Source organism: Balaenoptera physalus, assembly GCF_965194825.1.
Source record: "Balaenoptera physalus genome assembly, chromosome: 2".
NCBI lineage: Eukaryota > Metazoa > Chordata > Mammalia > Artiodactyla > Balaenopteridae > Balaenoptera > Balaenoptera physalus.
Genome location: NC_138883.1, coordinates 47,965,426 through 47,983,248, shown reverse-complemented (window position 1 = coordinate 47,983,248; position 17,823 = coordinate 47,965,426). Strand labels below are relative to the sequence as shown.

The 17,823-nt window shown below is 32.6% G+C and overlaps 1 protein-coding gene and 2 long non-coding RNA genes across 3 annotated transcripts in view; 2 read left to right on the top strand and 1 right to left on the bottom strand.

The window, feature by feature from the left end:
* The window catches only part of LOC309654456, a 354,889-nt gene that overhangs the window by 324,403 nt on the left and 12,663 nt on the right, over window positions 1-17,823 (top strand). The gene's annotated exons all lie outside the window — the stretch shown is intronic.
* The window catches only part of GPR137C (G protein-coupled receptor 137C), a 64,404-nt gene that overhangs the window by 33,918 nt on the left and 12,663 nt on the right, over window positions 1-17,823 (top strand). The window contains exons 4-6 of the mRNA XM_082448410.1: window positions 15,376-15,525; window positions 16,763-16,888; window positions 17,058-17,176. Coding sequence (XP_082304536.1) covers window positions 15,376-15,525; window positions 16,763-16,888; window positions 17,058-17,176 — 395 coding nt within the window. The remainder of the gene's footprint in view (window positions 1-15,375; window positions 15,526-16,762; window positions 16,889-17,057; window positions 17,177-17,823) is intronic.
* Window positions 3,545-9,094, bottom strand: LOC309654460. Its single transcript, XR_014260267.1, has 2 exons — window positions 8,282-9,094; window positions 3,545-7,667 (listed from the first exon to the last, which is right to left on the bottom strand). It is a non-coding gene; the product is annotated as an uncharacterized lncRNA (long non-coding RNA).

The following is a 17,823-nucleotide window of genomic DNA, read 5'->3' as shown; positions in this document are numbered from 1 at the left end:
CCTCGCTATCATATGAAAGGTATTAAATTTAAAAGGTACATGGATTCAGAATTCTCTAGGAACGCTACAGAGAAACATGTTCAAATACATACCTATAAAGGTAAATATAATATGAGATATTAGATTATTTGTATTATATGTTCTGTAGTTCTTGGTCTTCCTAATTAGGTTATAAACTTTATTCAAATAGTACGTCATCTTGCTTTCACATTCTCTTTGTAAAATCACTAGGCTCATTTTTGTGTTTTGACTTCTATAACAACATATAGTCATGCCCATTTCTTTTATTCAATCAACAAATGTCTGTTGAGCATTTATATCCTCCACTTTCAAACTGACCTTGTTTCTTGCTATCAGAGAGTTTCCGTAAAGTTCAGACTTCAGTCTGTTTTTCTCTTTATTCTTCCTTCCTTCTTCTACATATTTGGTGATAATGAGATCCTCCATGATTTGTCTCAACCAATCTTACCTACCTTATTTCTAAATGGCACACAGTATGCTTCCCTGTCTGTATATCCTTAGGCCGTTTCATCTTCCAGGAATGTTTTTCCCTCCCAGTGCTCTATTCCTGTTTGTCCTTATCTTACCCAACTTTAAAGGCATAACTCTAATGTTACCCCTTTTTATGACCTCAATTTGGTCCCTTCTCCTCCATCTCCAGAATAAAATTTAGAAATAACTCTCTATCTGAATTCTCTTAAATTTAATTTTATTCTTTTAGCAACTAGAACAGTGCTGTGATTTGATTCTTTTTCAAAGTAGCAACTCTAACTTGTGTTTTAAATATTAGTTATTGTCAATTTGAATAGTTTATTTCTGCTCTTTCATTTTTTAATTTTTGTTACTTTGTTCCATATCTGTGTTCTTATATAGATACTTAATTTATTATTTTGTAAACTAATAAAGGTATTAAGAGCAATATGTTTTCTCAAGTACTGCCTTGGCAGCTTTCCATAATATCGTTATATTATAGCAACATTCTTATTTAACAAAAACAAAGAAAATTTTCCATTTGGATTCCAGCCATGTCTCAAATACTACATATTTACACATCAGTGCGAATTAGACATTATCTCTACATATAGATAGATACTATCTCTACACTCCCTTTGGTGGAAAGTCTAAAATTCAGATATCTGTCCTCTTCAGGCCCCTTAACCTCCATAAGAAATTATCAGTTTTACCCTCTGCTTGATTGTCCATGCATACGAATGTGGCCTACTAAACAATGTAGAATTTCTGTACTCCAGGTTCTTGTTAGAAAAAATTTACTATCAACTGTTAAATTCAGAAGCTTAATTGCTGGAAAAATTACCTGAAGGATGTACAGTCTGTCCATTTCCCTGTCTATTCCATATCTGCTCCTCTGCCCAATCCAGTTCATTACAGAGTTGTATTCTGAGACTCCATTGTACCCTGGATAGAATTGTCTTTCCCAACATATACTGTGACATTCTGCTTTGGCCTACGTCAAGAAATATGTACGAAATTCTTGTAAGAAACATTTATCTTAAAGTCTCTATTATGTTGTTAAGGATATTGTCCATACAATCAATGTTCCCTAGAAAAGATCTTTTCCTCCAATTCAGTACTAGGTAAAACATTATTGATTAAATTCTTCTTTTCCCTGGCTACTATGCTGTTCAGAGGCAAATATGTGACTCACCTTTATATCAATCGTAGATGACCTTATGATACTCATTTTTGGTTCTGGGTCTACCTCTAGTTTCATCTCACTTTCTTACCCCACCTCCACACATTCCTATGTTTATTTTTTATTCTGTGTGTATCTCTGTAACTACTTCAAACTCTCTTTTGCAATGAGGGTGATATAAATAAAAAATGGGATTGGATATACTTTGGGATATGTTTATATCTCTTTTTCAGGTATATTGATTTTTTAATTAATATGAAAAGACCTTAGTGAGAGACAGTATATCATAGTGATTAAGAGCTGGAAACCTGGGGTCAGAGAGATAAGGATCTAAATAAATCCCATCTCTCCTGCTCATTGGCTGTATGACATTGCACAAGTAACAGTACATCTAAGCGTCACTCTCCTGATCTGTAAAATGGAAATAATGACAGTATTGATCTCGTAGATTGTTTGAGGGTAAAAGTAGTACCTATCTTATAAAGGTGTTATAAGAATGAAATTAAAATGCATATAAAGTGTTTAGTATAATACCTCGCACTTGGGAATGTGCTAACTTATAAATGTTAGCCATTATTATCCTAATGTGTACTAAGGGATGGTAATGTAGCTTCAGGAAGTTCTTGAATACCTGAAATTGTTGGCAAATTGTTTCTGGAGACAGATCCTATATATGTAATCAAATTCTCAAAAGGAATAGTGTAAAAGAATAAGGATTACTGAAGAACAGGATCTCTCTTTTAAATAATTTATTGTAATTTTATTTGACTCTATTTATATCCCATCCCACACAGATTTTGTAAGGGTTGAAGTCTCTGATAGATTACATTTCATTGTTTAACTCATTTTTCTTAGAAATTTTTGGAACATGTATTGTTGAAATTATGTAATAGCCTTTTTATTTGTTTTTTTTTCTTTTCTTGATATTAGCTTTTAAGTTTTTGTCTATTGCTGACATTTCAAGTGTGTCTCATTAACTTTAAACAAAATATTATAGTTTCTTTTTTTACAAACTCTTTATAGGATAAACAAATAGTTTATATTTATTGATATGATTGTTTGTTGGTATTGGTCCTTTTTTCCCATTAAGGTTTTTTTATTGCTGTTTGCTTTGCCATTATTTGTATGATTTCTGTGGTATATTTGAATTTATTTACTTTTATCAGAATTATAATATAACTTTTAACATTAAAATGCATACAATAAAGTTATTTTTATTCTAATATTCCTTTCCATTTTAGAAAAAAATAAGCATATTTGTAAGACTATAGGAGACATATCATTTTTAATGGAAAAAATAACCAATTGGCACAAAAAGGTGTAAACCTATGGTAGATGCTTAGTCCCTATAATGGCAAGTTGGAATTAAGGTGGGGTGGGAATAAAAGTTAAGCTTTCAGCCTTACATCTCTGGTCAAGGACACATACAATTTTATAGCTGGATAAGAGTGTAAAAGGCATCATTATCTGACTCAAGGTCAGGTTATCTCCCAGTTAGCCATTTACAAATAATGCATTTTCTCTCTCTCTCCCGAATGTCTAACAGTTTTAATTACTATGTAAACCTTTCTGTCCCATGTTCACTCAATCCTTGAGCCATATTAATTAATGTATTAGGATGCGAGGCATCATTAGCATCTTGCAGAGACACAATAACATTCAGCTAAACTACATTTCTGATCTTTCATGCAGACCAGCTGATCCTATAAGACCAAAGAAAGAGTGTATGGTAATTTAGGCCATAATTAAAGAAATAGGCTAAAATGCCATTAGTGTCTCACTTCCACCACCCTGAAATATGACTTAACCAGAATTTGGTGAGGATGGTGGTAAAAAAAAATAGAGGCTGCATCATCCTCTGTAATAGGAATGATTGCCACCTTCCCAATATTCTGTTATAATTTCTCTCCTGAGTCACTGGGATTTTCTTTATCTATCTTAAGCTGTGGCACTTCTTTAATTTACTGCTTTCATTACTCCAGTTCTTATACCCCCAGCCTTATTTCCTATTCTGTTCTCTTCTGTTGCTGAGCCAACCCTCCACGCACTTGTCCCATTTGAAAAATCCCTGCTTACAACCCTGGGTTTATATCTTTTATCTACTCCTAAGCTCAAGTAGCTTTCCCTTCTAGACTCTCTTACTAGACCAGCCAGCATTTTCAGAATTTTTTATTTTTCCATGGTCATAAGGTCCATCCACTAAAAGCCATCTATTCTGTAATGGTAGGGTCATAGGAGCCAGAGATCTAATTTCATTGTGTCTTAGCACCATGAAACTCTTTTTGAGACTGTTTTAGGCCTTATAGTTATCAAAATACATTTTAAAATTTACTAATTGAGACTACCTTATTTTCTTATTTTTGATGCTTAGTTTGGCATTCTAATTTCAAAATGGAAGTAGCATTTGTGAGATGAATTCAAAAACTATGTGCAGGGTTCTACTTCTGGTATTAGCTGAGTAGCTTCCATTGGACCCAACCTTCTACAGAAAGCAAAGATAAATTCTGGATAAAATATAAAAAGCACTGAAGGCACTGGAGAGCAACCCTTTAGAAGAAGGAACTGACACTGAGTGAGTTTCCTATTTTTTACAGCTTCTAGCCTGAGGGAAAGTCCCATCCATGGGGCAGCCAAAACTTGAAGAGAAACCTGCTATTTTACTTGCTTGAAGAATGATAGGACAAAATTCAAGAAACTATTCCAGATGGAAAGTGAGTGGGAAATCTCGGGAAGAAGATAGCCAGATAGAGGAAGCTCCAAATTCTGATTATAAACTCTGCCAAATTTTTATCTGATACCTGAACTAAACATGTGCAGGACATACTCCAAGCAGCAGCACAGTTAAGGATAAAGAAATTGACCTGAGATTTCAGCTGCTATCCATGCATGGGAGATAGTTTGGGATTTGAGTCTAGCCAGGTTAATTATTTGCTAAAAATAAAATTAAAAAAAATTTAAGGGAAAAAAAGAAAAATCAATACTTTTCAGAGGACTATAACAGCATCCAGACTCTAAAACATGGCACTCACAATGTCCAAAACACAATCCAAGGTCTCTAGATATATGAAGAAACAGGAAAAATGTAACTCATACTCAAGAACAAAAATCAAAACTCAAAAAGCAGTCATTGGTGGCAGTCCTCCACAGATGACCCAGATGTTGGATTTATCAGACAAAGATTTTATAATATGCTCAAGGATGTGAAGGAAAATATACTTGAATGAATGAATAAATAAGAAATCTCAGAGAAATAGAAGCTATTTTTAAGAACTACCAGAAATGTTAGAATTAAGAAATACAATATTTAAATAGTCACTAGTTGTGCTTAGCAGCAGATTGGAGATGAAAGAAGAGTCAATGAACTTAAATCAACAGAAATTATCCAATCTGAAGAACAGAGGATATTGGGGGTAAAGATGATAATAAAATAAACAGAGCCTCAGGGCCAAATTATGTATAATTGGAATTCCCAAAGGAAAAGAGGGAGAAAATGAGATTGGAAAAAAATATTTGAAGAAATATGACCTAAATTTTCCAGTTTTGATGAAAGACATAAATTTATAGTTTCATGAAGCTCAACTAAGCCCAATCAGGATAAATATATAGAAAATCTTACCTAAGTTCATTGTACTCAAAGTGCTTAAAACCAAAAAGAAAAAGAAAATTTTGAGAGCAAAGAAAAATGACATATACATAAGGGAACATTGATTCAAATGATCACTCACTTCTCATCAGATATAATGGAGCCAGAAAACTTGGAAACAATATCTTTGAAATGCTGAAAGAAAAATGCTGTCAACTCTGAAATCTACATCAAGTAAAAATATAAAGAATGATGAAGAAATAAAAAACATATTCTATAAAAGAAAACTAAAAGGGTTCATTACCAACAGACCTATACTGCAAGAAATGCTAAGAAAATTCTACAGACTGATGGGAAATAAAATCGGCTTGGATTTTAGCTCTTCAGGAAGGAATGAAGAACACAAGAAATAATAAATATGTGGGTAAATATAATTTCTTAATTTCTTTAAATGTGACTGTGCAAAGCAAAAATTATAACATAATGTGAGGCTTACATATGTAGATATAATACATAATTCTCTATATAGTATATATAACAACTATAGCACTATAGCATCAAGGACAGGGCCTATATGGTTGCAATTCTTACATTTTACATCAAGTGGTATGATATTAACTATTGCTTAGACTGTGAAAAGTTAAGGATATATATTATAATCCCTAGAGCAGTGATTCTCAAACTTTTTGGTCTCAAGATCCCATTACACTCCTAAGAATTACTGAGGACCCCAAAGAGCTTTTGTTTATGTAGATTATATCTACCTATATATACATTTTAGAAAAAAAATTGAGAAATTTAAAAAATATTCATTTATTAGTTCATTTAAAATACCAATAATAAATCCATTATATGTTAACATGAATAACATATTTTATGCTAAATAATTATATATTCCAAAACAAAAATAAATAGTGAGAAGATTGACATTGTTATACATTTTGCAAATCTCTTTAATGTCTGACATAATAGAAGACAGCTGGATTTTCATGTCTGCTTCTGCATTCAATCTGTTGTGATATGTTGTTTAGGTTGAAGTATATGAAGAAAATCCATCCTCACAAATATATGTAGTTGGAAAATGGAGGAGAATTTTAATAGCCTTTTCAGATAATTGTGGATATTCTTCTTTAATACTACACCAAAACTCTGAAGTGGAGGTTTCTTAAAGGTTAGTTGCCATGTGGAATCTAAAATGATATTAGTGAACTTTCTGTACTCTCCATTGGTCTGTCTTGCACTTTGAATGAGTTTGTAACATCATGCACTGATCATTAGAAAAGAGTGGTCACAGATCTTCAAAATGTTGATACATTTCATTAGACAATAACCTAAATCACATTTGTTAATATCACCAGCAATCTCATCAGAAAAGTATTTAAGTTTTGGGAAGCTGCCAGTCTTACAGTGGATACAAATGCTTACAAGTTTTCAAAAATTCTGATTTTCACTTGAAAGTTCGTATTTCATCATTGGCAACAAATACTGTCAGATGTTTTCTTTGACATGACAGGCTCATTTCATTTATTTTTCAAAAAATGTATGCCCATTAACCAAGTCTGAATAACCATTGTTTGTCTGCCATAGTTGTCTGTTAAGTAGAAAATGGAATTTCATGAAAACAGTGGTTAGTTCAGCTCACAAGTCAAGTAATCACATAAATGCTTCTCAAGACAACTACTATGCTTCAGGATGCAGCAGAATTTCTTTAAGTGCGTGTCTTATTCCATCACACAAAATATTAAATAGATACGTACTCTAGGGTCAATATTTAATAAATATTTTCCCTGCTTCATCAATGATATTCTTTTTTTCTTTCTTTTTTTTTTTTTGTCTGCATTGGGTCTTCATTGCTGCACGTGGGCTTTCTCTAGTTGCAGAGAGCAAGGGCTACTCTTTGTTGCGGTGCACAGGCTTCTCATTGCAGTGGCTTCTCTTGTTGCGGTGCATGGGATCTAGGCACGCAGGCTTCAGTAGTTGCAGCACTCAGGCTCAGTAGTTGCGGCGCACGGGCTGTAGGGTGAGCGGGCTTCAGTAGTTGTGGCCCACAGGCCTAGTTGTTCCGTGGCATGTGGGATCTTCCTGGAACAGGGATTGAACCCGTGTCCCCTGCATTGGCAGGTGGATTCTTAACCGCTCTACCACCAGGGAAGTCCCTTCATCAAGGAGATTCTTAAGTGAAGCTTTCTTTTTTAACTGGGAGTGCATAGTAGTGAAGAATACAATACAGTTTGGTGACACTGCATTGATTTGTGCTAAGACCGAAAGTTTTATCCACCATTGCTTTTGTACCATTAGTGAGATTATCAGTACAATTGTCCCAGGATAAACAATCAGAAGAATTTTCAACACTTTGAATATTTCAGTACTACTTGTGTTTCTTCTCAGGCATTGACATAAAAGAATGCCCTCTTGGATGATTAGTTGGTACTGAATGAATATAAACAAAATGATGAATGAGTTTTGAATATAAAAAAAATTATGAATATAATTGATGAATATAAACATAATTAGTCCTTCTATATCAGATTAATATATTTGTAAGGCAAAAATACAAGTCTATTGACAAGACATTAAATCACTATGTTTTCAGCTAAATCTTTGAATCAGTGAATTTCTATCTTGGAAAATGACAATGCCATAATTTCTTTTATGGACTTTTCATCCAGCAGGCATTCAGCAATATTAACTGTACAAGGCTTTACTAGTCTCAGCTACTATGAGTGCTTTGCCAGCCAATGCAATATAGTAATTTAGCCTGTAAAATGCCTGAGTGGCTTTTTAATTTCTAGTTTGGAAAGTAATAAAAACAATTTGTGGTGTTTAAAGTGCTCACCACACCTGTGTTTAAAATTTCAATTCCTTTTGCTTTAAACTCTGAAAGATTGGTCTCAAAATGATGCTGCAGCTTAACTTGGACATAATGTTCTGTCACAGCAGACACAATAAGGTAAATTATTAACGTTTATAAAACCTATTGAAAGTTAGTTTTCATTGCACTTCATTTGATAAAACAAAACAAGAAATCAGTTTCACCCGATTACTTTGATGTAGATTTCTTTCTTCATTGAACCAGAGAATTCTAACACTTTCATCTTTCTCAGCATCTTAGAGGTAAACAAAGAAGCTGTATGTAAAGAAAAATATTTTTTATTGTGACAAAATATACGTAACATAAAATTTACCATTTTAACCATTTTTAAATGTACAGTTCAGTGGCATTAAGTACATTCACACTGTTGTGCAACCATCACCACTATCCATCTCCAGAACATCTTCATCATCCCATACTGAAACTTTGTACCAATGAAACAGTAAGTCCCCAATCCTCAGCTAATAATCCATTCTTAAATATGAAAAAAATTATAAATTTTTCATCTTAGAGTAAAATGATTAATTTCTAAAGTAGTTTAATATTAAATTTAAAAAATTTTAAGTGTTTGAAAAAAATTCTTAAATATTATAAAACAAATCTGTAAATTGTACCTATTCTTGTTGTGCTGCCATGTAGATACAAGGACAATTTTAGGATTTCAAAATAACTACTTGTTTGATAATAATGAGGTTTTATCAGATATAGCAGGTATAACCAAAGAAAACTAACAAGAACCCAGTAAAGGTACAGAGAACAAGCTGAGTTAATCTCTGAAAATGCATATATTTATACCCTAATTCTATTATATCAGGAATCTAGAAAACACAAGAACACACATGTACACAGAGTGTTGACACCATCACATATCACAGAGCCACTGGGAAACTCTGCTGTATATACAAAAGAGAATGAAAATATAATAGGCAAATAACATCTTAGTACTCTTTTTTTTAATCATTTTGATTTTGATCTTTAAGGTCCCTGGACCCTAGAACAACCACTTAAGGCAAAAAGCAAAACAAAACAAAACAAAGAAATAGAAAAGTGTAGTTAAAAGTTCAATAGATAAATTAAAATAGAGTTCTAAAAAATACTAAATTAACTCACAAGAATGCAGAAAATGATGGATAGAGGAACAACAAATAAACAATGTCAACAATATAGCACAAGAAGGGCAAACAGAAAGCAAATAGTAAAACATAAGACCTAAATCTAAACATATCACTAATTATATTAAATGTTAATGGAGTAAACACTCCTGTTAAAATGTAGAGACTGTCAAAATGAATTTCTAAAAAAACAAGACCCATCTATACTCTGGCTTCCGGAATGCATTTTAAATAAATATAAAGACAGATATAAGTTAAAAATAATTAGATGGAAACTAATATACTATTCATTCAGTAAGTGTAAGAAGGCACTTTAATATCAGATAAAAGAGACTTCAAGACAAAGGGTATTACCAGATATATAAAGGTAAGCAAAGAATATTACCAAATATAAAGAGGTACATTTCATCAGAAAGACATAAAAATCATAAATGTGTACATGAAGCCAAATAGTAGGAATAAAGAGGGGAAAAAAGACTTACCAAATAGTAAGAAAAAAAGGGGAAAAAATCTCTACAATCATAGTTGGAGATTTTAATGCCCCATACTCAGAAGTTGATAAAGCAAAAAATCAGTAGACATAGAAAATCTGAACAACAATATCAACACCCCCCTGAGCCAACTGACTCCCAATAACTGGAGAATATATATTCCTTTCAACTGATCATTTAAATGATCATCAAAATAAACCATACAGTGGACCATAAGACAGGTATCAATCAAAGAATGAAAAGGACTGGAATCAAAGAATGTAGTCTGGCCACAATGCAATTAAGTATCAATAACAACATGATATCTTCTTAAAAATCCAAATATTTAGAAATTATGCAACATAATTACAAATAACCCATGGGAAAAAGAAGAAATCACAAGGGAAATTAGAAAATATTTCAAACTGAAGAATAGTGAAAAACAATATACCAATATTTGTGGGATGCAGCTAAAATAATGCTTGAAGAGAAAAATACAGCTTTAAATGCTATATTAGAAAAGGAGAAAGATATAAATCAGTGACCTAAGGTTTCACCTTAGAAACAACTGGGGGAAACTATGAAAAAGTTTTTTGCTTTTTGTTTTTAAGTAAGCCCAAAGTAAGTAGAAGGACTGAAATAATAAAGGTAAAAATAGAAATCAATGAAACAAACTATAGAGAAATTAAAGCCGAAAGTTAATTTTTCTAATAGATCAACAAATTTGATGTACCAAAAAAGGCAGAGTGAAAATACAAACTGCCAATACCATGAATAAAAGAGGGACAATCACAATAGATCTTATAGACATTAAAAGAAAAATGAGGGAATATTATGAGCAACTCCTTGTGGATAAATTTGACAACTTAGATGAAATGGACAAATTTTTAAAAAAATACAACATAACAAAATTAATTAAAGATAAAATACAAAATATAAATAGCCCCATATTTATTAAAGACATTGAATTTGTTATCAGAAATTTCCCTCAAAACTCCAAACCTAGATGGTTTCACTGGTTAATTTTATCAAATATTTAAAGAAGAAATAACACCAATAGTAAACAAACTCTTTTGAAAATAGAGGAGAAAGGAACACTTCCTAACATGTTTTATGAGAACAGCATTACTCTGATACCAAAACTTGACAAAGACATTATTAAACAAATAAAAATTATACACTAGTATCCCTTATACTTAGAGATACAGAATCTAAGCAACATATAAAAAAGGATAATACATCATGACTAAAAAGAGTTTATCCCAGGAATGCAACATTGGTTTAACATTTGAAAATCAGTCACTGTAATTCACTACATTGAGAGAACAAAGGAGAAAAACCAAATAATTATTTGAATAGATATAGAAAAAACATTTGACAAAATTCAACACCGTGAATTTTAAATTCATGATTTAAAATAACATGATTATTAAAAATTTAATAACATGAATAAAATTTATGATTTAAAAATAACAACAATGAAATGTTCAGCCAATAGGGAATAGAAGGAATGTTCCTCAATCTGATAAAGGAGGTCTATAAAAAACCTTCAATCAGTGTCATACTTAAAGTATTGAATGTTTTGCCCCTAAGGTTGGGAACAAAGCAAGGATGTCCACTCTCACCATTTCTATTCAATATTCTAATAAAACAGGAAAAACAAGAAGGTATAAAATTGGAAATTAAGAAGTAAAACTGTCTCTAATTGCAGATAACATGATTGTTTATGTAAAGCATCCTAAGGAATCTACTAAACAGCTACTAGCAAATTCTCAGGATACAAGGTCAAAATACAAAATTACATTGTATTTTCATATATACCAGGAGCAATCAGTTAGAAAATGAAATTCAAAAAGCAATTCTATAACATTAATAGCATAAAAAAACAGAACACTTAGGAGTAAATTTTGCAAAAAACAAGCAATACCTTTATACTAAAAACTATAAAATAATGCTGAGAGAAATTAAAAAGACATAAATCAATGAAGACCATTGTTCATGGATTGGAAGATGCAGTATTTTTAAGATGGCAGTTCTCCCCAAAATGATCTATAGATTCAATGCAATTCCAATCATAATACTACCTTGAGGTTTTAAAAATAGAAATTGACAAGTTTATTCTAAAATTTATATGGAAATACAAAGGACCCAAATTACTTAAAAAGTAGCACTTTCCAACAGAACTTTCTGCGATGATGAAAATATTCTATATCTGCACTATTCAGTATGTGACTGCTGAGTACTCGAAAGAGGGCTAGTCTGAAAGAAACCAATCTTTTAATTTAATTTAGTTTAAATGTAAATATGTAAGTACTCACATGTGGCTAATGGCTATTATATTGAACAGTGCAGAAGGTAACTCTGAAAAAGAAGAGGACTTAGACTACATGACTTTGAAACTTAGTATAAAGCTACGGTAATTAAGACAGTGTGTTACTGGCATAAAACAGATCAATGAAACAGAATAGAGAGCCTGGAAACAATCCACCCTTATATAGTCTTTGATTTTTGACAAAGAAGCTAAAGCAATTCAAAGGGAAAGGAAATCTTTTTAGCTAGTAGTGCTGGAACAACTGGTTATCCACATGAAATAAAAGGAAACTTTAGCTCCATCTCATGTTATACACACACACACAAATTCAAAATGGATCACAAACTTAAATATAACTGAAAAAATTCTAAAGCTTTTAAAACCAAACACAGGAGACTATCTTTACAATTTGGGTATAGGCAAAGATCTCTTAGGCAGGTCATTGAAAGTAAAAAGAATAAATTCATAAACTAGACTTAATTAAAATTTAAAATTTCCCATCAAAAAAATCAAAAATTTCCCATCAAAATGCAAAGGCAAGCCACAGACTTCAAAAAAATATTTGCAATACATACAACTGATAAGGAACTCATTTCCAGCATACATAGAGACCGCCTACAACTCAATAATTTTCAAAAAGACAACCCAATTTAAAAATGGTCAAAGATATGAACAGACTTTTCACAAAGAAGATATACAAATGACCAATAAGCACAATATCATTAGTCATCCGGGGAAATGCAAATTAAAACCAAAACATCTACCATCATGGCTAAAATGAAAAAGATTGACAACCCCAAATGTTGTCTAGGAATTGGAACAACTGGAACTCTCATACTTTGTTGGAAGTACATCCATTTTGGAAAAAGATCTGGCAGTTTCTTATACAGCTGAACTTATACCTACCGTATGACCCAGCAATTCCACTGTTAGGTATTTACCTAAAAGAAGTGAAAGCAGCGTATGTCCAGAAAAAGATTTGAATAAGAACGTTCACAGAAACAGTCCATCAACAGAAAAAATGGATAAACAAATTCTCATGTAAACAAATTCATGTAATTATACAGTGGAATTAGTGTGACTAACTGTCCTGGTTTGCCCGGAACTGAGAAGTCTTGGGGGACATAGGACTTTCAGTCTAAAACTAGGAAACTTTTTTTTTTAAATAGGAAACTTACGAGCAAACCAGGAGTTGGTCACCATAATTGTCCACCTCAGCAATACAAATACCTAACTACTGGTACATCCAACAACATGGATGAATCTCAAAACATTATGCTAAGTGAATGATACCTACACAAGGAGTTCATATCCTATGATTCCATTTATGTGAAGTTCTAGAGTAGGCAGAACTAAGTTGTGGTAAAAGACAAAAGCAGGAGAGTATTTATGCTGGGGAGTTGGCTGTTGGGGAAGGGATGTGAGGGAACGTTCGGGAGTGATGGTAATGTTCTTTATTTGTATACACGTTTGTCAAAACTCAATGAATGGTAAGTTGAGGTTTCTGCATATCTGCATCTAAAGATACCTGTAAACAAATACTGAACTCTAGTTAATGATATGCATGCTGGAGTGAGGTCTAACTCTTCTTTACATGTCAAGTGTGGAATTTCTAAAAATGTGGTGTGAAGATGTCAGAGGTGGAGGAAGGGAGAATCATTCCTTGAGGATTGCTCCTGAGTGGAATTGTTTGTCATGACTTTTCAGTTTAGGAAGATTTTCTTTAACTTTTCGACAGCACTTTCCAGGTGGCTGAATCCTTATCTTTTGTTTTATAATCCTGTATTTTGTGGGAAGGATCTTATTTTGTTTTCTAAATCGGTGGGCTTCTTTCTCTGTTATATGTATGTAATTTGACTGCAATTTTATTAATTGCTTTGATATTATTCTTTGCTCTTTTCTCATACTTTTGTAGTTTTTATAGTATTTACAAGTATAAGCAGAGTATCTCCATATTATAAGATGTATTTTTAGCAGTCACTTTATTTCTCAAAGCAGTGACTGTAAATTTACTTATGGTTATATTTAAGGACAGTAATGCTTACAGCATTCTAACTTTCCTTGCTACCTAACTTTTCTTTAATAATATAGTACTTTTAAAATGGAAACTGGATTGCTTTTAGATTAGCTTTTTATTAACAACATTTTTGGGGGGATTCACAAAAATAAAAATGCACATTGTAGAAAATTTTAGCCTCGATTAAAAAATTTAATCTTGCTAGAATTTTATTTATTTTCACACATCCTTTTTGCTATGGTGGTAGGTCAGCTCAGAGAAGGTAGTCTTTTGCTATCTCAACATCTTTCAAGATATATTTCATCTTTTAGTTTGCTTACTTCTCATATACCTCTAAAATGTGTTGTTCTTGTAAGGAAATCAGCTATAATAATGGTTCTCAATCCTACCAAACCCAGTGACCCCTTCTAATAACATTTTAATAACCTATTTCTATCCTGAAATTAATAGATTGTTTAACATACCTACACACATAACTTCAAATGTTCAGTGCAATTGCCCTAACTGTAATATAAAGAGGAAATAAAAGGAAAGTAATTAATAAATATTTCAGTATGTAAATTTGGGGCGATGTAGTAGTCAGATGCTTGTATCTATACATAGAAATTGTGACTGAGACAGCTATAAATGCACACTGTTACAGGTGTGTTGCTTTGGTGCTTTACATACCACAAGCAGTATTGCTGTCAGTTTCATGCCTTTCTGAAATAGTTGACCATTCTTGATAAAGTTCTGAACAAAAAACAAAGGACAAATTTCCCTCAATTTACAGTATTTGGGGAAATGGTGAAAGCCTTAGTAATAAAATATTTTGGATTTGAAAGTGCATTTGGGTGCCTGCATCATTTTGTTATCAACATAACAGCATCAACAGAGGAATAACATCAACTAACAGAATCTAATAGAACAAAGCAAATAGCACAGGAGTTGTATTTCTATTTTAATTTTTCATCTTACTGGAAATTAAGTGTATCAAATGGACTAATGCTTTTATTTCCCATTCTTTTCTCATTATGACAAAACTATCTCTCTGATTAACATCAATTAAAGCTCAGATCTTTTGCCAAGTTGTTTATTCCTATACTACTTAAGGTAACCTTGGCAGAACAAAATCTTCCTCCAGCTGCCACTGGGCAAGTTGGCAAAGAACTTATTTGTATTAACAGGGTAGTTTAAACACAAGTGGTTCTAAAAATAAGAATTGTAAAGCAAGATAATCAAGAGTTTATTTCAACTGGTGCTCACTCAGTGGTTTCTAGGAGTGCATTGCAAGAGGTGACTATATTGTATATGGATGAATGGCTTGTCATGACAAATGTGCGGGGTTTCATGATGATGAATTTTTTTTTCTTTTAGGGTATGTCTCTGTGCCAGACTGTTGTCGTAGGCTCTGTAGTCATTCTTCTCTACTCTTCAAGAGCATGTTATAATTTGGTGGTGATCACCATATCTCAGGATATATTAGAAAGTCCATTTAATTATGGCTGGGATAATCTTTCAGATAAGGTAAGTACCTAGCATGTATTGCCAATCTAAGTGTATGATAATGAAGTTAGCCTGACTAGGAGAACGTTTTAAGTGTTTGACTTGCAAACACTTGTATGGAATCTCTAGCTACTATCAGTAATCATACTTAAAAGTTCTCTGTTTAAAAATCCTCATTTATATGTGGCACTTGAAATCATTCTTCAGAGAGAACTTCTCCCAAAGTAGTATTTTCTTTTCTTTTTGTTAATAATACTAACAGTGCCTTAAATCTATTGGTCATAAACCTATTTTACTAGTTTTTAAAGGATAGTGTTTAAATATCTCTAGATAAATTGGTTGCCTGTCATTAGCTAGTGAATATGGTTATGTCTTTAATTTGTTAGGATGAAATTAATTCTCTCTTACCCAAGAGCTACATATAACCTAAATATTTGGTTCAGTTTTAGATGTATGACTTTTATGAAAATGTGGCATTATCAGTCTTGATAATGGGAGAGCATTCGTAGTTCCTTGGGTGTCCAGGTGTTTTCTGTAGTGATTCCTGGTGCCCTAGCTATGCATATTTGACTTCCCAGCATTCACCATCCTTTTCCTAGAAGTACATTTTGACATGGGTACATGTCATATCTTTATTTATATTAATTTAACTTTGTACTGAATTTAAGGCATTGTGGGATACTATTTTATCTGAATTTCAGTTATCTTTCTAAGAAGGAATTTTCACGTGTGGTTCCATGTAGCAGATTCCCTTCACTCCTTTTCCCATTTCTCTCTTCCCACATCTATTAGAATAGAAACAAATCCAACATGGAGTTTAAGCCCAAAAGCATGTTTTTAAGTAGCAACAGAGCTGAGCGACTTGCATGTTACATTTCTCTACAGGTATAACTCAGGGTAAGTGTAATTATTTTGCCTTTAGAGCAGCTGGAACCAGTAGTCTCTTTTATAATTCTCCTTAGACTATGGGGCCTAAACCGTCTACCCCATTACCCATGTATTTAAAATATTTTCATAAATTGATGCATTGAAAAAGTTAGTACCTCTTTATTCTACTTAATAACAAAGCATTTTTATGACCTTTAAAGGATAAATATCATTACATGAGAAACCATAAAATATAGAAAATTAATTTAGAGTTTTATGTGCTTGTAAGTTGATGTTTTAACTTACCCTACCTGAAGCAAGTTGATTGTGGAGGGTGATTTCTTACACATAAAACAGATTTTAAAATTGCTCTGCCATATTCTATTTACAGGCTCATGTAAAAGACATAAGTGGAGAAGAGTATATAGTATTTGGAATGGTCCTCTTTCTGTGGGAACATGTGCCAGCATGGTCGGTGGTACTGTTTTTCCGGGCACAGAGATTAAACCAGAACTTGGTATGATGTCATAATATTACCTAATGTCTGTTCTCCTTATTTTAAAAAATAATGGAACACTTATATTGATTTTCTATTTTTGGCAAAGACTAAAAAGCATTATAGATCCCGGCCTCCTTTCTTAGTTGAAAAGTGGATCTTCATATGCTATCTAATACTTTGTTCACAGGCACCTGCTGGCATGATAAATAGTCACAGTTACAGTTCCAGAGCATACTTCTTTGACAATCCAAGACGATATGATAGTGATGATGACTTGCCAAGACTGGGAAGTTCCAGAGAAGGAAGGTAGATGTACTGAATTAGTACTGACATAGATTCAAAAAAACAAATCTAAGCTTTAACCCAAATATGAAAAGGGTGATTTGCTGATATATGTCAATAAATAAGATCATTTAACATTGGAGCTTAGAACAGTAGATGTTAAACCCATGATGGGACCTGTACTATAAAGAATTATCATCTGATTCTAAGCCCATATATTACCTTTATTTGAGAAATGCCTTTGGGGGTAAAAATGGTACCATTTTATTGCAGGATTCCTTGTTAGTTCAGAGCTGATGGGGGTTGGTGAGCAGGGAAGAAATACTATTATAGTGATTTTATATGTTTCCATATCTAGTCTGCTGTTCAAAATCCACAGAGAAACCCTAGGTAAAACTCTTGCAAAGCTTAGGTGCCATAGAAAATCTTCGTGTGCCCTACTTGTTCCAAAATCTTTGCAAGTCCATACCATTAGCTATGTGTCAGTGCAAAGAGAAAGCCTTAATGCACACCTACGTAATGCTTTGAGTTTGATGTAGCATTTTCTATAATCCTCACTTCATCTGGACAAGTTACTTAACCTCAGTTTTTTTAGTCTGTTTTCATCTGTAAGATAGGGATGGTAATAGAACCTATCTGATAGGGTTGTTGTAAAGATTAAATGAGTGTAC